At 40.1% G+C, this 27,430-nt stretch overlaps 1 protein-coding gene across 5 annotated transcripts in view; it reads right to left on the reverse strand.

Moving 5' to 3' along the window:
• The window catches only part of DIP2C (disco interacting protein 2 homolog C), a 309,238-nt gene that overhangs the window by 13,456 nt on the left and 268,352 nt on the right, over positions 1-27,430 (reverse strand). For 3 of the 5 annotated variants that reach the window (XM_041487089.1, XM_041487079.1, XM_041487106.1), the window contains 4 exons: positions 24,433-24,601; positions 23,327-23,497; positions 16,488-16,517; positions 14,732-14,793 (listed from right to left, as the gene is read on the reverse strand). In XM_041487089.1, the coding sequence (XP_041343023.1) occupies positions 14,732-14,793; positions 16,488-16,517; positions 23,327-23,497; positions 24,433-24,601 (432 nt within the window). The remainder of the gene's footprint in view (positions 1-14,731; positions 14,794-16,487; positions 16,518-23,326; positions 23,498-24,432; positions 24,602-27,430) is intronic. The other 2 variants (XM_041487097.1, XM_041487111.1) reach the window with 1 other exon arrangement.

Here is a 27,430-nt window from a genome sequence, read left to right on the forward strand (position 1 = left end):
GGCAGGGCTAAGCCCTGAGATATTGCACATCAGTGTGAACAGCTCCTCTCACTAACAGAAAGATACAACCCAAACACTCAGGAATTTCAGACCTTTTCCCAGGTTGTGTTGAGAGGAAAAGGATATAAAGTGCCCTACAAGGGGTATTGCCAGGAGCAGGCACAGTTGGGCAGCTGCAGCCTGACCTACAAGGTGTGTAATAGGAATCACTTTTCAACACACATTCAACTGCCACTAGACTCCCAGAACAAGCCTAAAGCCCTAATTACCTCCTCTGTGTGTTACATTGATGTTATACTGCCCTTGTTCACACTGCTGTGTTACATGTGTAACACATGTCTGTGTTTTTGACATTTCCTGCCGAGCTGAAAAGCAGCACAGCCACCACTGGATGATGGCAAAAGCAGTGAAGCTACAGCATCCGTTTGTCCATCCAGGGACACAGACACAGGGCAGCAGAAAGCCAGGCCATGGGAGACTCTCTAGAATGTGTGTGTGCAAGGCTAAATTAATGCTGCTCTAAAAAGGGTGCATCTACATCAGCCACACTTGGGGCAGCAAATGGCAACCAAATGGCACACAACCACACAAATGGCAATGAAATCATAAATATTTAGGAGTATTTGGCAAGGGTTTTAAAAATAACTCTGTATATGTTGAAATGAAATCAAATATTGCAAAAACCAGTTGCTACTAATGCCTGTATATTTCTGCCTTTGTATATATATCTTTGTTCTGTAAAATCCATATCAGTCTAGAAATAGAGAATGCCTTTAACTGAGTTCTTCCAAGCAACTGATATCTCCAATCTTTCAATAGGTATTTACAGACAGGTAGCTACTCCTGAAAGAAATAGTCATCATCTCACCCACTTAGTACCTCTTTTAACAGACTTATTTTACCTATTATTTACAAGCATTTGTGAAATTGAGAAAATCTTGAAAAAAAGACAATTTAGAAAACCTCAGCCACAAGCACTGTTAGGATTGACGGTGGTCACTCTTAACACTGTAAAGGTCACTTAACACTCTAAAGGTCAGGAAGCACTTTATAAAATTTAAGATAGGTTTAAAGAGAATTCTATTTGGATAACAGTAGAAAAATCCTCAGGGGCAGGAAAAGTGTGTGTCAGAAGTGTCCAGCTGCCCAGAGATACTGGTGGCCTGTGCTCCATTCCTGTCCTTAAGACATGCCTCCATGAAGTGTTGCTGAACTACAGGCCTAGCAAAAATCACAAATAATAAAGCAGCAGATTCGATGGTCAATGGCATGACTACTGGAAATGAATCAACAGTGACAAATCTGACAATCCCCTCTTGGCTTTCAGCACCTGTGCTTCCCATCGTGTTCTTATTATCACTGGAATATTCTTCTAGTTCTCTTCTCCACCTGTTTCATTTAACCTTGCCTGATTTTTTGGCACATGGTGATCCACAGAAGGTGCAATTTCTCACTTTCCAGCTCTGCTAAACCTCTCCCACTCTGAGCTTCCCACCTCATATCCCTACCGAGTTTTCATGGCACTGCACTGAACACAGAAACAGCATTTCTTGGAGCTTTTCTGTGAGGGCACTCTTAGCACCCAAAACCCTGGATCCCTTTTTAAAAAGTTTCTGCTAACCTCAGAATTCATTGGGGAACACACTGTTAAACCTCTAACAAATCAAAAAATAATAAAAAATATTTTTCAAGATATCAAAAAAAAATTAAAAATATCAGTATGGGATTCTGATGTTAATGACTCTCATGCACATTCCTAATTTTTAAGTGTTTAATAGTCTAATTAACTCTACTGTGACTAGATACTGTGAATAAATTATGGTCATTAGGCAATAATTTTTAAAATTAGTTTTATTGTGCCTCAGCATAAAATAATTCAATTGTTCCCACTCTTCCTCAAGAGATTTCCCTTTTTCCACTGAAAAATGCAGACACAATTGAAAACTTCTTTGCTTCTCTCTTGAGCAAACAGCATCACTATCAAGGCTGCTCTGGTAGGCAAACTAAAAATGCAGAGCACAGGGCCCATCAGACCCTTAAAAACAGCACCTCTGAATTACCCAGGCGATGCTGGCACAGAAGCACACGGCTCCCTAGGACAATGGCAGCAATCCCTCTCCAAATTCACAATAATCACAACCCGCTCCCAGGCAGCGCAGGTCCAGGAAGGGCAAGTCCTGTTTCTCAGCAGTGCTCCAGAGTTCTTTGTTGGGAATGAAAACAATCTCTCACAAAGTGAGCCCAGAGCCTTCCTGCTGCTTTCTTCTGCCGCCGAGTCTTGCTGGGAAGGGCAGAGGAGAGCATGGCAGCAGAGCCAGACTGGGCAAAGAGCCTGAAAATCAAGTGGATGGGAGAAAACATGCTGTCCTTGGGTGTGAAAGCTACTTTTGCACCTTCTGGTGGTTTGCAGCCAAGCTGAGAGGGAAAACATAAATGAGCCACACAATGCAGGGCAGACACAGGGTTTCTCCCCCACTAAAACATCTGACTGGAGGGGGGGTGACAGAGGGTGTTTAAGAATTGTTTCACTGTTGCAAAGCTATAACCAGGAATGATACCAATGAAACTGTAATATTTACACGGAATAGTCTTATAGAAGAGTAGATTTTTCACAACTTTTTTTCCACTGGTTCCTAAGAACATTTTCTTAAAAAATTCTCTCACTGGAGCTGTAGAGTTGAGAAGACTTTCAAAGTCTGGTTCCTGGGATTTAATGGAGAATGCAGCTACACCCCCAGTATGTGCCAACTTCTTTTTTTGTTACAATTTAATGTATTGAACATATTTCATCTTCTTTAAATCAAACACTGACTATAGAAAAGTAGGACTGAAATCTGACTTCAGAACTGGCTGGCTATAACTAACCAGGCACTGCAATCACTGTGCAGCAAAGGGGTATCAAAATGCAGCAACAATGTCTTTCTGAAACTGAAAATTTTGTTTATGCTCCATTTTAGATTTGGTTCATTTGGTGATGAAAACTCTCCAAAATACATGGCACAGCTTGCCAGTGCTCCACACTAATCAGAGAGTTTGTCAGCAGAGCTATCAACTCTTGCCTTGGGAATCTGCAGGGGCTGGCACATGCAGAGTGGTACTAAGCAGGACTACAGTGCCAAAACTGGGCAATCCTTCAGAGCTGGCTGTGCTGCTGCTCAGAGAAAGACTTTGGATTCTGTGATTCTAATAGAGATGGAAAGAAGCTATGAGGTCATCCAAGTCTTGCTGCCTGCCAAAAAAAGGCTGCTCCCTGCAGTGCACTTGTGAGTGCTTTGCCTACTTCTGTTAGAGTATTTCAAATGATGGGGCTTCTTCCACTTCCTTTCAGGGCTTATTTCTCAGCTGCATTTATTTCAAATCCAGGAACCTTTTTCACTCTGCAATGTTTGGCATGAACTAGTTCAGCTTCCTCTTATTATTTCTACCTCTCCACATCCAACTCAAAGGAGCTTTACCCCAGTGCCCCCATTCTCTTTCAATATAACTCAGCTGAAGAGATTGCCTTTTACCCTGCCACTTGGCCAAACCCCACATCTTGAACTTTTGTCTTTCCTTTATAGCCATTGCCTCAAGCTGAGCCATGGTAATTGCCCTCTTCCTCCTTGCCTGTGTGCCAGCATCTTCTGTCAGCCAGGCTCGGGCACTCACATCATCTCCAGCTCTGATTTCCCTGCCTCTCCCACCAACCCCTCCTCCTGTCTGGAGCAGCTCTCACACCATGTCACTTCACAGGCATGCCAGCTTCGAAGCCCATTTCTTTGGTCTCTTTCACACCAGCTATTTTGCACTGATTTCTTTCAGCATCTGTTCTTGGATGCTGCCACTCTTGAAAACCTTCAGCAACAAGGCCTGGAGGAAACCAAACAGGATGTGATGAACATATAACCCAATGTGTTTAAGCCCCCTCCTTGCCCACAGTCTCTGTGGCTGAAAGCAACAGCCAGTGGTCTCTGGTTTCATTCCAGCCCTGTTTCTTAAGTTTACCTACTGACCATCATCTTACATTAAAAGTTAAGCTTGTGGGGGAAAAGTGGATATTTTCTTATCCTGCAAGATATTTATTTTTTGAATCTTTTTCTGTATTAACCTGGAACAAAGAAATTAAATATGTACTGAAGTTGTAAATGGAATCTAAAAATAAAAAACCCAACTAAATGTGGCAGGTCAGAAAAAGAGGTTATTTATGGTTCATATTTCAGGGTATTTTGTTTTGTTTTGAAATTAAATAAATTACCTCTTCATACTGAAAATGCTTTAAACCACATCATAATCAAAAATTAAAAATTTAATGTGTTTTGACCACTTTGAAAACTCTTTTTCCTTAAGCTGAAAAGGATCTGCCCAAACTGACTCTTCTGAATTCAGCACAATGGTCTTTTACAGTGAAAAAAGGGCCAACTACCTAACTCATTAGAAACTGTATCCAAAACCAAATTGCAAGGCATTTAATGTCAGAGAACTTTTATGTGGCTACATCCAGAGCACAGAGACTTCCCAGTTCTGACTCAAATCATAAAGAACTACTGCCATCAACACCACCTTTCAGATATGCATCAATGTCCAGTCTCAGATGGTGCTTGGGTAAGGTGGGAAAGGGCTGGTGCAGCCTCTTCTCATTTTCTGTAGTTAGAAGGATGGGCACTGTATGTAACAGTGGGATCCTGGACTGGGACAGGGCTCTTTGACACTCAAGACTGTCAGTGCATTTTTGTCTTTGCTCAAATAATAAAATGTTTCTACGTAAACAATTCCAGAATTAACAAGTCAATGAGCTCATTCTACCAAAAAAAATGGAAATATGGATCAAAGAACATAAGCTCTGCCTTCCAAAATGACAGGCAGGTTCAAATAGCAAATCAGAAAAGTAGGAAAATTTCACAGCTGAACACAGGCTGAAGGGAAACCTGTAGATAATGAAGACATTTCCCTGCATCCTCCTGGTTTCCTCAGAGCAGATTTTCTCTTATCACATGATATATTCAAATAATGGATAAATACAACTCAGACTGAAAAAGGGCTTTGGGATTTAGGCAAACTTGAACCAACCGAATGAATGACAATTAAACTTTCTGTATGCTTAGGACATATTTTAATCCTGTTCATTTGATAATCAACAAGAATTAGCACTAAATAATTTCCTTTAATGTAAAGGAATCCTTCACTATAAACCTAAATTACACTGCATGTGCCAAATTCCCTGAGGTCAAAAGCTAAAAGCTTCCAATCCTTCAGATGGCTGGACAAAGAAGCAGAAAAAGTTACACAATGATTTAAGACCGCTCAGAAAGCTGCAAACAAATCAAAATGGGGTAGGAACTCTGGTTCAGGAAGGGAACACTCAAAGCTTCACAGATTAAATAATCAATAGCAATTTTATCATAAAAGATTATGGGAATATGTGAAAAGGTAAGTCATGGTTATGTTTGCTTCCAGCTTTGAAGTACTGTAAAACGTTCAGCTGCCATCACACATTAAATTTATTTAAATTAACTTTGCATATTGTTTAAAGCACAGTATACAGCTATTTCAAGAGAATGCACTGGACCAAGACTCTGGAGAATTTGGTCTCCCACCTTACACCTCGAGCACCATCAGGTGCTCATCACCTTTCTCTGTGCTTCAGGTTCAGCTCAGCAAAATCAGGCATAAAGCTGCTCACAGCTGTTATCTCTTTACTCAGACTACAAACCTCTCAGGACATGGTGTTTATTACTAATTGTTTTTCAGCACTTTTCATAATCACAGTTGAGATCTGACAATTCTGTTTAATGCAATATGCTTTTTCTATTTTGTAACCCTTTGTCTTCCTAGTCCTTATCTCTAAAGAGACTTCACATACAGAAAAAATTAATTATAATGAACTTGGGATCTAAAAACATCCTGAGCTAATGGAATTAGCTTATTTGTTGTTAACAAATGATGGAAATTATTTTAATATTGCTAATAAAATAGTCACATTCTACATTCCCACAATGTAATCAAAGGTAGATTTTCTGAAATAAAGTAATTTTCTTTAACCTGTCCCCTTCTCTTGCTATAACCTCCAAATTTCCCACTATTAGCTGACTCAACCTGCATTTTTGGGAAAGAATCTGCACAAAGTTCTCCTTAACAACAACCAGGGACATTTCCTGTGCATGGAACACCAACACATGAAGTTATTTTCTCAGTTCAATGAAAACTGCAGATGAGCACTCAGAAGGAAGGGTCAGCAGTGCCATGAGCAGCAGGACCTTGTACACCTGCAGGCACTGAAAAGGGACTGTCCTGTCACAGGAGACTCTCTGGGAGCTGTGGCTGAGCTTCTTGAGACTCTTTGCTTATGCAAGTTCATCTTCTGCTCACAGACACTTCCCTTATATGCCATACTAAAGAAGACAAGTTAGGCTTGAAGCAACATATGAAGATCCATTGAAAGGAGCCATTTAAGAGGGAATTACATCTCTAACCAAATTAGTGTTGCATAAAGGATGTTTTTACTATTCAGAGCTCTCCTTCCCAAGTCCAACCATTCCATCAGTTTTCCTTCAAAGATTTCACTGACAACAGGAGCCAAATGAGTGCCTGAGGCTGGCAAGCTGGAGTGGGTCCCAAGGGTGACAGAGTCCATTTCCAGGGGTAACTGGCAGCACAGCACCCTGTGCTGAATTATTTGTCCCAAAAAACTGAGTGTGTGGCACGGCAAAGGCCCTGTCCTCCTGCAAAGGCTGGCAAGAGAAGAGGGGAACAGAAAGGGGGATGGAGAGCACGTAGGAAGCTCCAGCTCTTGTAGCACGGCACAGTCTGTGGCAAAAGCTGCAGAAGCTATAAAGCCTCATTCCAAATCTTACATATATTCATTATTTCCCCTTCCAAAGCAGATGCCTTGTGAAATGCCCCCTAAGGCAGCAGTGTGGAAAAGCAGCACCATTTCCTCCACTGCTGAAACAGCAAATGTACCCTATGCTGATCACTTGGCACTTTTAAAGAATCAGTGTTTAGCATTCCATTAAGAGTATATGCCAAAATGAAGGAAAGCAAATTGGTTCAGAATATGTTATCTGTAAAAATCAAATACATAATACATCTTGCATAAAAAATTGAAGAATCAAAATTCCATTTTATTAAGACATTCCTGTAACTGTACAGCTAGACTCATGGCAAAGTCTGGGAGAGAGAAAGAAAGAAGTATGGCCTTTAGGTAACAAAAAAAAGGAGACATTTTAATAAATCTTCCTCAGGAATCTGAACAGCCAGCTTGTTTTATCTATTTCCAGCTTCCATGAGAATCATAATTGAAAGAGAAGGACCTGTAACACCAGAGAAACTCAGTACACTTGGAAATGGGAAATCCTTTTTTTTTTTAAAGTGTCAGACACTCTTCAGGAATAAATATGTTGGTGTGTTTTAATAAGTTGGAAATCTAATAAGCAGTGAAATCCCCAATAATTTTACTGAAATTTTATAATTTCAGTGAAATTGTAGTTACACTCAAAACTGCTTTGTAAAAACAAAAATGGAACCATTTTCCATCTAGTTCTTTTACTTATACTGGAAGAATGACATGCAAACGCTACTTGCAAACAGTAGCACAATAACTGTACAACTGCAGTACACCCACCTAGAATGCTACAGCTTTTTGTTTTCCCTTTGTCTTTGTCTTACTTGATACACAGGACAGTATTCTCTTTCCCCGAAGCCATCCAGAATTCCTTGATTTTTAGTCAAACTATGCTAAACCACATCCTCTCTCAAACACCATATTTGGAGCCAACTCTTATTGTCCTGTTCCACTAAAACCATGATAAGCTTTTCTCTTGAAGATGATTTTATCAAGGAAGAAATGGGCTTGCATTAAGGGAGGAAATACTTCACTGACAAGTAATCTTGCCTTAGAAAGCACAAAAATTACTTTGTAGGGCTCTCACCCCCCTTAGTTCTTGGACATTCCTCCCATTCTTCTGCCCTGCACAGAAGTTGTGCTATGCCTGAAACAGGAGGCAACTTTCAAAGCTCTTTAAAAGGTACATTTACAAATTTGGTTATAACTCTGGATCCTCATGGGTCAGCAGTACAATTTCTCAATAATATTTGCTCCTCTTCAGTTTCCCAGGCCATCAGCTTTATTCCTAATCACTGACTGTTCAGTGTAGAGATTAAACGTTCTCCTGATGCAATCAGAACAGCAAGAGAGAATCTTTCCTCCTCTCTAGACAGACTGGGAGTTCTCGGAGCCAGAACTGAAAGTGTTCACATGATGCTTATCAGCCCAAATTAACTTTTCTTTCTGGGAGATTTGTTTCCCATAGATCAGAAACAACACCAAGGGGATTTTTGAGAAAGCAGTGTTTGCATGGAATAAAGAAAGCACGATACTGCTAAAAGGCCAAGGCTGTATCTTCTCCTGAGGAAAAACATGAAGAAGGAGGGTTTTGCCAGTACCATGACAAAAGCTTACACTCACAAATAAGATTCTGAAAGCTAATAGTCAAAATGCTTAAAAGCCAGGTGGTTCTACAAAGACTCCTCAAAACCAAAATGCATCATTTCTTTTTGTAAATCTTTGAAGAACTCAGGTTTTATTTTAAAGACCTCAGGCCCTTCTCTCAGCTGAGTTACTTCTACCAACTCCATAGGGGTGTAAATCTTTTCACTTTCATGAAAAAAAAAACAAACCTGTTTCTGTTTTCTGATAATAGAAAAAAAAAATCCAAAGAGCTAAAGCAACAGACAATTACAAAAAATTATGGGTGATGTGTGGAACTTGGAGTTGGAGCCACCCATATGAGAATTTCCCTGAAGTTCAGGGTGACAGGAATGACACTGCTGGAGGCAGCACCTGACAATTCCATTGGCAAAATGAGCTTATTGTGTCTAAAGCACTGTGAGGACAATGACATGGGAGGTCTGTTTTGAACAGTCCACCAGGTACGTGGAACTTTACACCTCAAAACATCCCATGCCCTCTGCCTACAGAACCTCACTGCAAGGGAAATGCTGGCTGGGTGTCACAGGGGGTGGTGGTGGATTTTCACCACCCCTTTGGACCCCACACAGTGAACAGCTGAGGACTTGGATTTTCTCTAGCCTGTGACTGGGCTCTGTAGCCTGTAACCCATTGCAGGGGCTGGAAAAGCCTTGCTCCCCCCAGCACCAAGGGAGTAATCCTCAAAGCTTCTCGTTTGCTACCATTGGCCAATGGCTTGCAAATAGGATTAATCAATTAAATCTGCACAAAAGGTAACTATTTCAGTGTCACTTGCTATTAGCAAATCTCCTGACACACCTTCCCCTGTGTGTTCTCCCTCCTATGTGAATATAAAATGGTTCCCCTCCACACCCTGACTGTGCTACAGAGCACTGCTGGGGCTACAGCTCAGTTAAAAACTCAACTAAGGAGTTCTTTTGTGTCTTTAATAAAAACGTTTTTCAAGGTAGATGGAGAAGTGTTTGAGAATAAGGGAAAAAGTCCTCTGGTTTTGCTGTTTGGTATTACCCCAAACAATGTATATATAACATGAAAGTTTCAGTAAAATGCAGAGAAGGATAAACAATTGACAGCCAAAATAAAAGGCTATTTTTCTGCTCCTGCATGAAGTCTGAAATGCTGGAACATTTTAAAATGAAGCCAAAGCCTTTACTGATTCCTTTTGACAGAGCCTGGATTTGAGACTAGGCTCAGTGTATAAGCAATCTATAAAAATAAATCCTAAGTAATTATTTTCTCATTTCTTTGAAATGCTACAAGTGTTCCCTTCTTTTCTTGAGGAATGAGATTCAGAATTTCCATTCTGAAAACACCTTTGTCAGGGAGACAATGTCTGAGCAAGTCTGAAGGAAGTTGAGAGAACTCTGAATGCTCTTGGAATCCAAACCAAAAAGTAAGACTTGCTTATTATTGTGAGTACAACACACAAATGACCTCCTAAGAAATGGAGTCTGCTAATGACAGACTAAGTGTATACAAGGTAATTTTTTTAAGAGCCACATTAATTTGCATCAGTCCAAGAGGATGTCAGTGGCCACATGGGAAAAGGCACCTATTTTGTACAGCTCCACAGACTGCAAGTTTAATAAAGAGGGTAATCAGGTTAGAATAATTGTTCTAATGATGGAGTGGGAGCATTTCACTGAAATACTGTGGGTATCACCAGCCACAAATTGAACAATAGCCAGACAAAAAAACCTAATAACTTGAACCCAAATGCATCTTTGTGTTTTTGGTCTGTTTGGGAATATCTCACATCTGGATTTGAGTCCCTCTTTGGTGCCAGCTGCCTCACCATGTCTGTCTATCCCAGCAGCTCACCATTACATGTGGCCCAAAAGGAGCTCTAGTAAACCACAAAAGAGTTTAATAAATTAATTTTTCCATCTTTATTACCCTACAGACTTAACTAGATGAAACTGAATAATTTAAAAGATCATTTAGTGCACCTATTATTTCCCCAAAGGGTATACTGAAGTTTGAAGACAGGATATGATGGGAAAGGATGTCTGCATGTATGAAACTAGAGATGGCATCAAATAAAACAGAAAACAGAGTTTACCAGCACTGGCTGAAAGTCTTCATTCTTGCCCAGTTTGATATAAAATGTCAATGCAGTTCAATAAACAGTTTAAATACAATTTGTAGTCAAGGGGGAGGTGTCTATGACAAATGCAGGCAAAATGGTATCTAAACCTTCACCAATACATCTGTGACTTGGTCAGTGGCTCTCTCCCCCTGGAAGTCCAAGCCTCCACTACATCAAAGCTCCTAAGTTGTCACTATCTGCTACTGAACTAGAAGACTGGTGACATTTTTATCTGCTTTTGGGGGTAGACAGATTGCAATGAATATGTTTCCTTTTACTTTTCTTATCCTTTTAAAAATAAACTTCAATATCAAAGTAGATCTTTCCTTGCTCTGCTTAGGGCAGAACAGAGGTTTTTGTTTTTTTTGGTTTTTTTTTTTTTTTTTTTTTTTTAATGGATAAGGTTTTGATATAGAAAAGAACATTAGAATGCAAGCGGATGTTTATCTTTACAGGATTTGCATGAAGTTTCAACTTTAGGAGAAGATCAATGATCTCCCTCAGCTGTCACCAGATGGATCCTTCAGCTCAATGTTTAAAATTCCTGAGGAAATTCTCTATAAAACATTTAGACTATGAAAGGTACAGATACCCAGGAAAAGAAATTCCTATGTTAAAAATTTGAGAAACAATTCAAAGCAGTCAAAATATTTCAATATTTTTAATGTCATTTTATTTCTAAATCATACCTGCTAGTTTCAAATTTAAGGTAATTTCAAAATATGTATTATCAGCTTAAACAGTAACATTTGAAAACAGCTTTGAATGAGTCGAAAAAAGTATGGTTTAGGATGTTTACAAATATACTGAAACATCTGAGAATCCAACCTGACCTGCTGCAGAACACTTGAAAATATTTTTGCCCTGTTGATGGGAAAGATTTGATTTGGTTTATTCTCAGTTTGATGAATTGGCTTGTTTTGCCAACAAATAGCTTTTCTGCAAAAAACTAAGCTGCTGTTAAGGATGAAGAAGCTGTGAAATTTTTATTTTAATATCAGAAATGTGGTTTTTTGCTAGACATTTTATAAACGTGTGTACATATTGTTTTAGAACAATCCAGATAGAAGAGATGCTTGGGCTTCAAATTTACATCTTTACTGGTACAAAAGGATGCAAATGTTGCAAAAGCCACCGTCTTTCAAGTGCATGGTGTTTTGGCATGATGAGAAAAGGCTCTCTCTATCTCACTCTCTCCCTTTTTTATCTTCCAAGCACTTCTCAGCTTTTAGCATATTTAGGCACCTTGTGCTCAAGCACCTGAAAAGCTTTCTGAGGAGAGCATGGCTGGTCTAAAGTGTGATGGAACAGTCTGACAACCAGGCCTTTAGAAGCAGGACAAGAATATGTATATATTTATTCAATTTATTTCCCCTTTTTGTGGGGGTGGGGGAACAAAATGGCTTTCCCAGAGGCAGAGCAATGCAGCAATGAGCTGAGCAGGTGCTCCTGCCCTGAGCTGCACAGGGAGGCAGCAGCCAGGAGCCTCTGGGCTGTGCTGGAAGCATTAATCCACCTACATCCTTTGGGCCTGAGCCAACCTCTGTGGTCTCTGCAAGCTGCACTGCTCTGCACTGCTGGGGCACACCACCCACCTGGCAGATAACTCAGGAGGTTCTGTGCTTTATTAAAAGCCTCTGTGGGACTTGCCTGTCTCTGCTCGCCCTTTCCTCAGCCATCCTGAGCACACCCTGATTTGTAGAAAATCAGTAACATTTTGAGTACAATGATACTGATATCCTGCCACCAACAGCAAGCCAGAGCTGTATATTCTTGCTTTGTGTGCTATTCCGATTCCAAAAGCAGGGGTCTAATGCCATTTGAGACAGCTCAGAGTGCCTGTGACACTCCTTAGGATTTACAAACACAACATGACCCATGAGAGATGATGCTTGAGAAGCTGGAGCACCTAGAACTGCACCAAAAGCTCACAGCCAGGCAGTCAAACCTTTTTCCAGTGTCAGAACTGATGCCAGTCACTGACCAAGTGGTTGCACCCCTTGGCACAAGTTTCCTGAACCCCCAGTGCTATGGTCACAGTGCCAGCAGCTAAACCTAAGCTCTTGGCTCAAAACCACACAGGGACACACACAAAAAGGTGTTTGAAAACCTCCACCCTGACCTAAGAAGCAAATCATCCAAATCCAGGGGGAGCTGGGAGGAAAGAAACATCTAGTTAGGTCAAAAAACCACCCCTAGATCTCCACACAGATTGTACCTAGCACAGGTATTCTGACCTAAACACCTACAAGAAAATGACATTTTCATAAGCTGTAAAGTGCACAAGCACATAATTACCAGATGAGCTTGAAATACTTGTATTGAAACTGATTATTAATTATTATGGATGTGAACAGGATTTGAATAGTCTCAAAGAGATGAACTACAGCTGTTTTTTAAAGCAACTAGAGAGTCTTATCATGCCAAGAATAAAACCATATGTTCAGTCTCTGTCAGACCCTGAAAAATATCTTCTAAAATACAAATGATGAAAAACATTTTCTCACATTAAGTGTACAGTGTAAAATGTTCATATTGTTGGGGGACTGGCTGGCCTGCACAGACTCTGTGGGTTCCTACTCTGTGGTCTCACAGATATTTACAGGGATCTTTCAGATACTGCTAAGTAATAGGGACATTCAGTTCCACTAAAATGGTTAGAAACAGCAAGTGTAAGGAACTCTCTGTCAAATAGAGTTGTTTTCTCCCTAAATTTATGACCGACTAATCTAATTCCAAATTCCTCAGGATTGGGTAAATGAGGCACAGCTTTAAACCATCAAATTAAAATCTACATTACCACAATATGAGAACCAGCTCTAAAGACCATCTTTCATGTTCTGTAGAACCAGTCACTAAATATAAATTAACACACTGCAAGGCCTGATCTTGATAATGATGCCTACTTCTCAACGACATGCTAAGGCAGGGAAATAGTATACCCATGGTTTATGCAACTTTCATGAACAGTAAATCTTAATTCCTCTCTCTGAACATATTTTTTAAATTATTTATAATTTTTACTGACTGTGAATGTTACATTCACTTTCAATAGAAAAGGCCTTTTTTCTTTTCTGGGTTGATTATGAGCATGGACTCTGTCTCTACACTACTGCACTTGCTGGGCCAGGAACACTGAATTTCTGTGGCTGGGTTATGCAGACAGTAGTGTCCCAAAGGACAGATCAAACCTAAGTGTTATTATTTGAATCATCGTGTGCAAAAGAAATAAAGAAATAATGAGTCAGACATCTTGCAGCTCCTTTTTTCTACCTGACAAACTCCATGTGCAACAAGAAAATACCTACATGTCTGTCTGACCTAACTACCCAGTGGGTAATTTGGGCCTCCAGTGCCCTTTGCACTTTGATAGAACCAAAGCTGGGGGACAAATTCTCTGTTAAGCTTTTAAGAAGGAGGAAAGAAAAAGAACAAAGAAACTCCCTATTTGGATAATGACTTTTTAAGGGAACCAGGCCTGTTAATTAAATGTTTACTTTTTCCAGAGTTCATAGAAAACTTCTTGGTTTGTTACAGTTCTGTAAAGAGACTCATGACCAGAGTGTTGAAAAACTGAAATTTATGTGTATGGGTATTTTTTAAAATGACACCTGAAATCTCAAGCTTGCCTCCAACCACTAAGTGATACATTTTATTTCCCACTCCTTGTATACATATCTAACACTCAAGATGGAACTGAAAAGTACCCACAATTACAGAATGTGGTTGCTCACAGTGGCTGAAGCAAATAATCCATCCCCTCCCCTTATGTCCTGCAGCATAAGAACTGCAGCAAAGCCACCAGGATCTCCTGACAGGGAAACAGCTGCCAAGCCAGGAAAAACACTCTGTGAAGCCAAAAGGCCCAACAGGACTCCAGTCTGTGAGGACTGGCTAGGCTGCACCACCTGAACAAAGTGTCATGAAATCCTGGTGGCAACAAAGGCAAGGAACCTTGTTAGTCATTGCTCTAGTGATGTTAGATGCCTCAGTTTTACCAGAGGTAAAATTAATTAACCAATATAATGTCTGTGTCTGCTGGCTGGTAGGAGGCAACACAAACAATTTATTATTGCAATGGTTTCCAGGGTCCGTGGGGTGTGCTGTAAGCAGCTTTTTTGCTAGAAACTCTGTTAATTGTGTGCATTAGAGAAAAAGAAAAAGGTGGTTCCAACCTGTCATGCCTCAGTGCCCTCATATCAACATACACTGTGGTGGGATCTGGTCCAGATGTTCCCTGTAAACAACAACATCAGCTAATCAGAACCTGAGGGCTGGGAGGAAAAAAGAGTTTTACCCCCCAAATAACCAAACATTCATTTCAGTGCTAATTATGCTAATCAAATGACAAGTTATATTTAAGGTATTCATCAATCAAAGCTCAGCTTTACAGAATCAGAACAAGCACTGGAAAAATACCTACCATCAGGTACTTGTCCTGGAGTTCAGAAAAACATCAAGCAGTCAGACTACTTAACCAACACATGTCAACAGAGGTTTTATTTGCTACAAAAGGCCAAGTAATCAGCACATGGATACATACAAAAATGTTAAACACGTTTTGCCATATAAAGGAAGGCGGAAATTGCTGAGGAGACACAGTTTAATGGCAGAAGCACATGGTCAGGAATGTGAAGCATGGTTTACTGAGAGTCCTCATACATGCAACAGAGAATATACTTGAAGCTAAAGATAGTAAAGGTAGCACGCATGACATGAACCAATCTGGACTGAAGGTCTGTTAAGCAATTTTTCTGATCCTTTTCAGTCTTCCACTGCATAATTTAAACCCTTGCTTTATGTCACAATATTTAGTTACTTGAGAAGAGGCAGACTAATTTTAGTTTCCTTTCATGCAGAGATGATGCAGTCTTTAGGCCTTTCCACCCACAGCTTTTCTGCAGATTTGCAGCCTGCTATGATCTGCCCTTATCCAAAACTTCAAACTCATCACCACTGAACATCATGTGAATTCTCAATGCTCCAGGCAAGGGCTCTCTTCTCTGCTGCAGACCTCATGCTACTGCTAAACACAAAGCTAGAAGAAAAGCACAACTTCCTTCTGGAACGCTGGCACGTTGGAAATTTTCTTTTCAGCAGAGGAATTCTCTTAGACCTGGTGAACTCCAGATGCACAAACTCCTTTAGCAGTTATTTAGATGTCTACTACTTAAACCAGCAGGCAACATGAACTCCTAGTGATTTCTGTCCCATTTGGGATTCATTGTAGAGTATAATTCTTCACATTAGGAATATCTAAGGCAAAATTTTACATTTCTGCAATGCTGGCTGATTGTTCCACAATTTTTTGAGCACTAAAAGTTGCAACCCAGACCCACAAATATGTAATTTTCATATCTATGGGGGAAAAGTGTTACCACTACCAATTGATACTTACTGAACAGGTACTGATCATCACCCACCACCAGAGGAGAACAGGAATAATAGAGCTGCACATGCATGTTAGCCTCTTTAGCTTGTTATACACAATACAAGGTACAATATCCTCTCTAGCTATTAACAACACGATTTTCAGTCTACTGCTAAACTCAGCAGTGTAACAGACTAGTGCTGAGTGGAGAACTTATTTGAAATATACAAAATGTTGAAAAGAAAAAAACAAAACCAAGGAAAAATTGGTTATCTTTAAAAATAAAACCAAAGCTGATTTGTATTTGTAAAATAATGGAAACAGTCAAGTTTGAAAATCAAAGACAATCACTATGGTATTCATTATTTTCAGCATGAATGAAATAGTTACAATGGACATCTAATATTTGATGAAACCTGCATCCAGATAAAGCTATACTGGACTTATTTATAATTTTATAGAAGGATCTGAAAATCCCCAAATCTCCAGACTCAATTTCTAGTCTGTCCCACTGTTGGAAGCTGATAGGTGGGTATTGAGGGAACATGAAAATCCCCTACCTGCTCGGCCAGCTTCCCCAGCCTGTGAGGCTATAGCAGCAGGAATAGCAGGGATGAGGGAGAGAAGGAAAGAAGGTAACACAAGACGAAAATAATAATAAAAAATGGGAATGAAGGGTGGGAGAAACAAAAGAGGAGAATGCAAAAAGCAGGGAGTAAAATAAAAAGAAAAACAATGTCAAATACAGGAATTTTACAAATTAACCATTATACCATTAAAGGTTAAAAAAAGTAAAAAATGAGGTGTCAACATTTTAGTAGAGCAACAGAAGAGACAGCTGTAGACTGCTAACCTTGGACAAACAGATTTAAATGGTTTTAGGACACTACAGACAATGTTGTTAGTGGAAAACACATGTCTAGCGTACTCATTTTTTTGTTATTGGGTTTTTTTTTTTGGTTTTGAAGTCATTAGACATTATGGCCCTCCTATTTTAATGCGCTTTATTCCATTGAGAATTCCAGGTCTGTCATTTTACTATTAACAGAAGTTTGTAAGTGATGTCCTCTAGAAATCAAAAGTAAGATCTCTTTTTGGAAAAAAAAAAAATAAATTAATATACAGTAGAGGAAGATACTTACACCTTCTTGCATACAGATTAACCTGATCCTAAAGTGAATGAAATCAAGGCTTGGTGCATAATCTAACTACTGGAAGATCACAAATAAATGGAGTAACTTCAGAGCCCAAGAAGTCTTCATTCCTATTTGTTATGGTAAACAGTGCAATACATATAAAGAACAGTGAAATTTAAAGTTTTAACTCAGCAAAGAGACAAAAAATCCTCAGTGGTGACTAGTCCTAAAGCACTACTATCACGTGGAGTATCTAACACCAGATGGCTGCTGTGGGATTTGCCCTAGGACTTGTGAAAACCAACAGCTCTGAAAGCCCTGGCATCCCACATTCCTCTCACCAGACTTCTGAATGCCAGCAGAGTTAAACACTGCAGGAAGCTGCCACAGCAGCACCTTAAGACAGGTCTATTTTGGATGCAAAGGAAAATTAAACATTTAACAAAAATAGGATGAACTGCTTATTGAACTGATGCCCCAAAATGGTATTACAAACAATCCAGGCTGAACACTGCAGTGTAACTGCAAGAAAACAGGAGAATTGCTGAAATCCAGCAGTTATATAATTCATTGCCTGTGACTACACTGCAGGTGCAGAAAGGACTTTGAGAGTACCAGAGTCTCATATGCCTTTTAACTACGCAACAGCTTGAGAAACAGCAGCTGAATTATCAGCAACGTCCTTCTGTGGCCAGTTGCAGCTGAAATACTCTGAAAAGTATTTCAAAGGAAGCAGAGTCTAAGCCAAGACCAGAATGACTGACTCAATTTGTCTGTGCACATTTATTTTGAGAGACAGAGAAAGAGAGCATCTGTTATGCTGATAACCGGGAAAAAACAACACAACTTCTGGAGTATCTGATATTTACTCAGGATATGCCTGGTAGTGTTCAAGAAAGCCAAATGGGACATACAGAATTTTCTGTCTGAAAATGGGTATATCATAATTACATCTCTTGGACAAAATAAATCTCTGCCCATGCACAGGCTGCCACTGGTGAACCATCCCTGGTCTGAGCAAATCTCAGCAATATGCCAGGCTTTTATTCTCTGGGAAAACACTGCAGATGAAAACTGCTTGAAGTGGTACTTCTTGTAGTACCAGTGGTACTGTTTGAAGTACCACCCCAACAAGTCAGCTGTAGGCTGACCACATGCCAGGACTCAGAGCACACCTAATTTCCACTTGAGTTAAAGGCCAAGCTGCATGCTCTCCCCTACTTCCCTCTCCAGAGTTAAAAACCAGGAACTAGGCTATCAGAAATCCTAAGTATTTAAAAATAACTGGTTTTTTGGGTTTTATTTAACAGCCTAAGGATGTGGCCTCAGTGTTTACTCCGAGTCTGCTGTTCCAGCGATGCTCAGAAAAGGAATTTTTGGTGTGCACTTGGCAATGTCACCTACGCAAGCACAGCGGCTGGAGCTGTGAAAAGAACTTCATGGTATGACTCATTGCAAAGGTGGGAAAACAGAATCTGAGGGAGCTCACCCAGAGCTGTAGTACATTGCTAAGTGTGAATCATACCTCTGACACAGTGCACGGTCTCCTGTGGCACTCCTTGCAGACCTACCCTTTATTACTTTTAATATGGAAGATCCTCAGAGTGTGATCTATCACTAAGTAAAAAGAAATATTAACTTTATGCCCTAAACTGAGTAACAAAGATTCCTTTGCTAGACAGTAAGGAAAGGGTCCATTTCATGGTAACTTCAGCCATTAAAGAAGAAGGTTTGCTGTATAAGGTAGGAAGGATCTCCTGATGGTGATGGATCCCATGCCCAGATGGGTTCCTGAGATGTCTCTCTAAGTATTTCTGTGATTCCACTGACTATTGATGGATATGGGATAACTCACTTAACCTTGCAGTCTCACTTAGAGGGAGTAGAAAAGAAGCAAGATGAATCCTGCTCTCCTTAGCTTGGACTGATTTGTTAGTACATTTTCAGGGTTAACTAAGGAAAATTAACAACTTCTAGAAGTCTTCCCTCAACTGAAATTGAGTAGCAGGTTGAATAAAATGAAAATATTTATTCCAAGTGTTTAAATGGAAACCAGCTAAAATCCTAGAGAACCATCTGTGCTGTTGTAAGAAACCGGCTACTTTTCATATCTATTTTTCTCTCTCTCTTGAGAATGCTAAGATGCTAGTTAATGAGAATTAAAATATGCTAGATTCAATCTTTTCATCTCACTAATCCCTGGACCATTATCTGTGACTATACAGCCATAAAAGGTCAGATATTAATAGCATTTAAGTGCCTAAAGATGGAGGAAATGATTTATTTTCAAAAGCACATCTCGAGAAATCTAGTCTGCAATGACTACATCAAAGGAAACATACTAAATTTGCTCTCAATTTGAAAGGAAATGAATACAAATGACAATGTATTAGTCTGTCAGTGATCACAACTCAGAAATCAAGATAATATGGTAGATCAAGATTCTTTTGTACCAAAGAGATTATCACAATGATTTCTTTTTCAAGGTAATCTTTAATAAAATGTTAAATTCTGCTATACAACCACACACAGACACAGACACACACACAGACACACACACATGGACATATACAACTTCCTCCTCTTCTTTTTGGAGAGGTGAACTGTAAAAGCTTTCTGGAAGAATTAGGATACCTTTCCCTTTAAACATTTGAGTCTTGGATTTGTCCACAAAATTTGAAATCAAGAAGGTATCAAAGATAATATCCAAGTTGTATTAGAGGTAGCCCACAGAGAAGAAACCTGGATAAGAGTCAGTGGCTGAATCCTGAGATATGTTTAGTAAGGTGAGTAGTGGATACATATTTTAGAAGCACTGCAGACCAGGCTGCATCACCATTGTTCCTGTGGAAGTTGGTGTTCCAGGAACCATGTGCTGATCTCATAGATGACATAACTTGGAAGAAAAAAAGTAAAGGCAGATGCTATTGACTCAGATAACTTGACAAGTAGTTTTATGCAGTGTGAATAATCCAGAAATCATAACCCATTTCTGGAACATATTGGAGACAATACTAATTGCAGGAATACTGTAGATGAGGGATCAAAATTTAATTTGTTTCTCAGCTGAGAAAACAGAATAGCCCACAAGCTATTCTGGAATACCACTAGTCATAAAGTTCCAGACAATTTGGAAAGAGCAATTCAATCTAATTCAGTATCCAGTCCCTGGCAATGTCTACTGCCAGATGCTTCAAAACACATCTCTATCTTTACAGGCTCCACCAAAATGACATGTTTTGTGGTGATGCTTGTAAGCAAAACCTTTAGTAATTTTTTTAGTACCTTTAAAACATGCCAAAAAAGCCTCAGCTCAAATGCTTCATAACCAATTCTGCTTGGGAAGATAATGTTGCTACATATAGCCTGTCCTGAAGTGGCTTTTCTCCATTCCAGCCACACCAGTCTTTAGACAGTGTTTGGATTTTAGTTTGTCCTATGGACTGAGATGCCACATCTGAGTAGAACTCAACAAAGCCTGACATTAAGCTATACAATCAGCCAGGCTGTGTAACCATCCCACTCAAGGCTCTCATTCTGTGCTGTTCCTAAATCCATAGGCGCTATCATTGACAATATTCCTTCAGAGATTTAGACACTTTTACAGTTTGATTCAACAGCTCTTTCAAGAATTTCTGTAAAGAACCATCTAAGAAGCAATCCTCAGCTAAGGAGTTAACACAGTCAAAAGGCAGATATACATAGTCAAGCCATAATCCAGCCTAACTCCAAGCTGATTAGGACTTGCAGTTTCTCTGAGTGTAGCCAGCCTTCCTGCATGTTTGCAGTGGGTTGGCCCAGTCAGCAGCTCAGAACTCACCCAGCTCCCTGTGGGACAGGGAAATCATAGGAAGAGCAAAAGTGAGAAAATCCACAGGTCAAGATGAAGACAGTTTAATGAGAGAAGGAAAGAGAAAACCCCAAGTGATGCAAAAGCCATCACCCATCACCCCCCTTGAGCAGAACGATGCCCAGCCATTCTCTGAGCAGTGGCTGCTTTGGAAGACCAACCACCCTTTTTCTTTAATGCTGAGCACGACATTATGGGATATCCCAGGTCAGCTGGGGACAGCCTTCTTGGCTGTGTCCCTTCCCAGCTCCTTTCTCCTCCAGCCCGCTTGCTGGAGGGCAATGGGGTGATGGTGCAGGGGACACAGAGAGAAACGGGGACAGCCCTGGTGTTGTGCAGGACTGGTCAGCACGAGCCCAGCCACTGGTGTGCTCCCAACACTGTCCAGTCACAAATCAAAAACAGCTCCACACAGGCTGCTATGAAAAACATTAAATCCAGGCAGAACAAGCACAGTGTTACTTCCAAGAGGCCACACTTCGATATTGCACCTGGCTTACTGCTCCTTAGTGTTATCCCATGATTTTATTATTTGTCCTGAATTAAGGACTTATAAGTGAAGCAACCATTATGAACCATCCAGAGACTGGTGCACGTCTAGAATGGAGATTTTCATTAGTGGCAAAAAAACTTCTGCAGCTAAAAATTTGCCCTTGTAACCTAAAGCATTCTTCATGTCTGGTCTCTCCAAGGACCAGAAGCCAGAGAAATTGAGTTGTCTTTCAGAAGCAGCTCCCCCACAGCTGCTGGGGGAGCTGACAGGCCCCATCCTGATCTGTTTCCAATGAAGGTATGTCATCCCTTCCCTGATTCCCCTCCTTTCTAAAACTATTTTATTCCTGGAGAATATTTATGGTAGCAATTACAGAATGGCAAACCAAACAGTTCCACCTCTGGGCAACAGAATGACTTTTAACCCTGCTCAGCTGTGCCTTGTCATATGCTTGACAGTAATAATTAGAGACAGCCTAGGCTGTAGGGATCCTCAGAGGGAAAGCAAGCAGTACTGGAGCTGTGGCACACCTCCTTGTATTCATATCCTGTAACACTGAAAAGGGCAAGAGGCCAAAGCAGGCATAGACATACTGCTCTGTGCTGAACCCATAACCTCAATTTGTCAGTTTTTTGGATTAAAAAATATTTACATTTACAATCAGAAAAGGAATAGCAGATTCTTATTTGCAGTGTCACTGAGAAGATTCGTTCTGACTTCCACACTGAAGCAGGTACCCATGTGACCTTCCTGAGAAATCCTTCATGTAAACCAGGGGCAGCTGCCAGGTTTGAAATGCAGGATGGACACAGAGTACAGGCAAGTCCTGCTGAGGACACAGTGACTTTGAGGGGGTTAGAGACATGGCACATGACCAAATGGATATGGAACTTCCCAGCCAGAGCAGCTGCCAATGCAGAAGATGATTCTTATAGTATTTAAAAGGTTATTAAATTAGAAAATATATTACACCTGAGTAGGACACCTATGGTATTATTACAGGAATAATATGTGCAACTCTGAAACCAGATTTGAAGGACAGAAAGAGATCAAGAGTCACAAAAATGAGACAGAGATCAGGAAAGCATATATTAAGATTCTTTATCTATTTATCAAAATTAAGATGTGTATTATATGCATGACAGGAATTAGATTGTTATTCTAGAATAAAAAAATGTCTAGATTTAATGCCAGATGAATTTAAACTGGAAATAAGGTGAAATTAATTAAAAATGGAACATCCTAAAAGAAGGCAAGTTAACTTTCATCACATGAAGTCCTCAAAGATAAAATAGTATATTCTAGATTAACCTAAAACTATTTTCTTGGTGCAGTAATCACTCGTTGAAAAACTAGATGCTATTCAGAAATTCAGACCAGATAGCTACAGTGCTCCATCACTCATTAAAATCATGACTCAGTAAAGACTCCTGGAGATTGCATGTTACATCCTGTATTATCCTTGGGACTTTTCTTCTGATTAGAGGATCAAAACAGGAGAGATAGAGCAAAATAATTTTCCTTGTGTGCAGAAAATATCTATCTAGTTAAACAAGTAATGGTTGGAAGTATTTTGTGAACAGAAGGAATCCATTTTGTAACACACTGAAGTAAACACTTGGAAACTCGTTTACATGACATGATTACCTACTGGCTCTGGAGCACAGAGTACACGTTCTGTCACTGTCAGGTGCTTTTCTGAATTACTGTATTCATGGGCAGAATAAATGCTATGATTGCAACATGAGAGGGATGAATCATTGACAAAGTAACAGAAATTTGGTATGCAAGAACACCAAGTACTACATGCATTTTCTTAGCATGTCTGTGACCAAACAGCCAAAGGAAATACAATGAAGGCTTCTTACTGAAAACCATTTCCTTAAAACAACTTTGAGCTTAAGGAGTGAAAAATCTTACCTGCAAACATATTGCCAGGTTAACTCTACAGCCAAGTGATGTGCTGACAGCCCGTGGATGGAGACCCAGGTCTTTAAATAACTTTGAAAATGACTGAGTAAGAGCTATCCGAGGTCGTTCTTCAGCCACTACTACACATGTCCGTACACGTGAAAGGTCCAGTCCCCTTGCCTAAAAAGAAGTCAAAATGTAACAAAGGCCACAAATGGGTAGGTTTAATGCAAAACAGAAGTTCTTAAGTGTATTATGCAGGTAATATGATTCAAGAGGAACCGCAGAACAGAGGCCAAGGTATCAGTACAGTTTCCATTTTTCCTGGAGGCCGGATGGCCAGATGACACTCTAATAGCTGAAGAAGCACATACTTGCTTGTCATCCCAACATTAGCACATAGGAAATGATGGGCATGCTAATTCTGAAAGGAGGGAATGCTATTTCCCCAAATTAATTCAGACGACAGTGAATAACAGAAAACAGGAAGCAATGTCTAGACTTGGAAAACTGATTAGGAAATTATTAAGAGAGGATGGTAAAGGTTGGAGTCATCATAGATATCAGCATCTCAAGATAAATTTATTTCAGTAGCACATGGGAAATTCCAGATGATTTCAGATATTTAACTGGCTACCTTGCTTTTAATTCTGGGTGGAGCAAAGGAAGATATACCCTCCTCTCCATACAAGAAGGATCATCTAGTTGAAACAACACAGTACTTTTAAGCATGTTATTATTTAACTATAGAGGTCAAAACCAAACTAGTACCTCATATAACCAGGGTATTCATAAAAACACTATACAATGTAATACTCCTTGAGCCTCTTGGACATTTACACCTCTGTTTTCCAACACTTGCCTATCAACACAGGCTGCAACACACATCAGAAAGCTTAGGTAAATAAAAGCCTTTCCTTGATGTTTAACAGCCCTGTGATCTGAAGAATGACTAGTATTGATACACAGCCTTTGGCAAGGAGTAACGTGAGTTCTGGGAAGCTGCCTGTGCCCTTTGATGATTTTCTCCTCCCAGCAGACACTCAGCAAAGTGTTGGAGATTCCCAAAGCCCACGGTGCAGGCGCAGGGCGGGCAGGACAGCAGAAGCACTCACCTTCAGTGACTCTGTTTGCGAACCGAGTCCCTTAGTACAGAGCTCCATGACTGAATAGGAACAAAAAGTGTCCCTCACTTTGTACTGACTCACAGCAAGAAGCCACAGGGCAGGGTTGGTCTCCAGCTCAGAGGGAGGAATCAGAATAGACTGGTGTCCTGAATAAACGCTGCAAGACACAAGGTTCATTAAGACACACTAAACACCCATGTCCACAGACAAGCCATGGCGTAGTGAATACACAGCTTATCACAGCACTGGCTGGATCCTGTAAAGCCTTAGTGCACTTCTGGAGTGCTCCACAGCTCCAGAAGTTTAACATAATGTTTAACCCTGGTTTTCTGCTGCTCTTCCAGAGTCTATGAGGACTGCAGGCAGAATGTGCTCCTAATCTACTAATTCACTCAAAAGTCCGTGGACTTTGCTCTTAGGACTGTACCAAAAAGAGCAAAATAGTTCCGTTATTAATGGTGTAAATAAGCAGTGTAATAATATTTTAAAAAAATTAAGTGTTGCTGACAAATACTTTGGATTGAGTAATTAGCATTTTAAGAGACCTTGACTGAAAGAGTACTTTATTACTTAATGTGGAAGCAACCTGCCTCCTGCTAAAGCAAGCAAGAGGTCTGCAATAATTTTCAAGGGAGTAAATTTGGCCCGAATTTAACATCCCTTGTAGTTTTAAATTTCTTCTGTGAAAGTTTTATGAACTTTTGAAACTCAAATATACTACATCTCTTGTATACTGGATAACCACTGAGCATAAATTTTGCAAAAATACACTTACCAGGGTCCCTGAGGGAAAAATTATGTCAGAGCTAATTCCTCTGGTACCTAAGAATCTCCCCAAGGGAAAGATATTCCCAGTTTGATGACTTTATTTCCCATGGGTTCTATGTTGTTCACTCATCTCACACAGGCACATTTACCATCAATTTTACAGTCCCCTCACATCTCAATTTGAGATCTGGAGATATTTCAAATCGGAACGGTGACAGCATAAAGCCTCCAAATCATAGAAGTTCTGAGAAAGGACCATAAAAGCCCCCAAGATTTATGATGCATAAAAGAATTTAATTTGTGACTTGAAAACCTGAAATGCCAGCTTGGTAAAGTCAATGTTTTCAAATCCGAGCATCTGAGGTAAGACATGAAATGGAACTTTATTTTCAGGAATACGAGCATCTCTGTAACGCTGGACATCAGGCACCTTTGCAATTCTTGCAGATGGGCTGTGCACACACACACACACACACAGACACACAGACACACTCCCTTCTTGGTGAGTGAGTACCCCCACTTCCCCCAAATCCAGGTGAGAGTGCTTTCAAAAGCTGTGCCATGTAGAATGGGGTTTGTGTGACCTGGATGTCTTCACTTGGTACAATAAAGGCAAAAGAGGTGAACAAGTCCAGCCACAACAGCAGTTAATAACCCAAATTGTTTAGGTCTCCGCTGGAGTATGAGCCTGAGGATGTCATGGAATATGTATGAACTACAGTTCAAGCAATTTCATTTATCACAGAGGAGAAATTTTATCTTTGACTGCTTGTCCCCATTTATGCCCCTCTGGGTGACTGATGAGCTCGCCGTGGAGCGATGAGTTCTGGGATGGGGCTGACACGGTGGCCACGCACAGGGCGGGCAAATGAGCCATTATCCTTTCATGGAATCAGAATAAAGTATCACTGAACCTTGAGCATGTGCTGCATAAACATGTGAAAAGAGATCTTGGCAGCATTACCCATGCCTGAAAGGGGAATGCCCTGAGCTCAAGTGAAAGATCAAACCAGACAGGGAGCAGTACCGATTTTTACTATAAATATTACCTCACTCTTTCATTCTTAGCAAATTCTATTAAGTTTTTCAGAGAAGTAAGACCAAAAGGCTGCTTAGGGCTCCACAAACAATCAAGGTGTGCAATCTGTCTGGCAAATACATAATTCTTACAAACAGGAAGTTGTAACCACTCAAGTAAAAACCTGGGATGGGCTCCAATCTGTAGAAATATGGTATACAGAGATTCACCTTCAAACCCTTCCCCCTGACCCTGAACTTCTCTAATTGATGCAACCAGTAGCAAGTGAAAAAATTATTTGCACAATAATAAACATTATGTGTATTATTGAGTGTCAAATGTGGGAGAGCTATTACAACCACATTAAGTTCCCTTAGGTATCACTTATTCAACTGGGCAGACGTACCAAAATCAAAACCAAATCAAAAGAACAAGCTTTATCCCTGTACTGAAAAGTGTTTGCACAAACTCCACAGTAATATTGGAGAAAAAAGCTGCATTGCTTTGGTAGGAAAACAGGAAATTGATTCCAAGTGTATTTTACCATGAAATCATTCAAAATAGCAGAATTTACACCAAAGACAAATGTTTTCCCCCTCAGTAACACTAATATGTGAGGGTGAACTGTCTACCTGTCTTGATCAACTTAAGGACAAGAAAGTGGTTTTGCTCCCACCAACATCCTGCAGCAAAGCATGAGGATCTGGATGCAAAATAACCCATCTTCTTCAGACTGAGGGAAACAAATACTCTTATAATCAAGTTTAGACTAAAAAAATTACTCCAATTAGACTGAAACAAATTAAGATGTTGTTAGTATGTTTTCTGAGTTTTCTAATGCCTCAAAAATACTGTGGAGTTCAGGATTAAACTGCACAGCGGAAGGAAATATCTAGCAGGATGAAAACTTTGTGTGCTGGAGAGCCTCACACGTGCTGCTCTTGACTGCAATACACAAACCTACAGCCAGCTGATACCATGCCTGCAAACTTCACACCCAGCACAGGCTTTGCCTACTGAGCTGTGGTTTAATAATCTATGCATGTCCTCTGATTTGCAAGAGCAGTTGGTGGAGCTACAAGAAGAACTACAAAGGCATAATTGTGGGGTGAATGTGCCAGTTCCACAGCTGAAGTGGTTTATGCAGCACCTGGTCACCACAACGTCAGCCATAATTTGGCTCAGCTCCCTGAATCAATC

The sequence above is a fragment of the Pyrgilauda ruficollis genome, unplaced genomic scaffold (genome assembly GCF_017590135.1).
Source record: "Pyrgilauda ruficollis isolate IOZ18807 unplaced genomic scaffold, ASM1759013v1 scaffold12, whole genome shotgun sequence".
Lineage (NCBI taxonomy): Eukaryota > Metazoa > Chordata > Aves > Passeriformes > Passeridae > Pyrgilauda > Pyrgilauda ruficollis.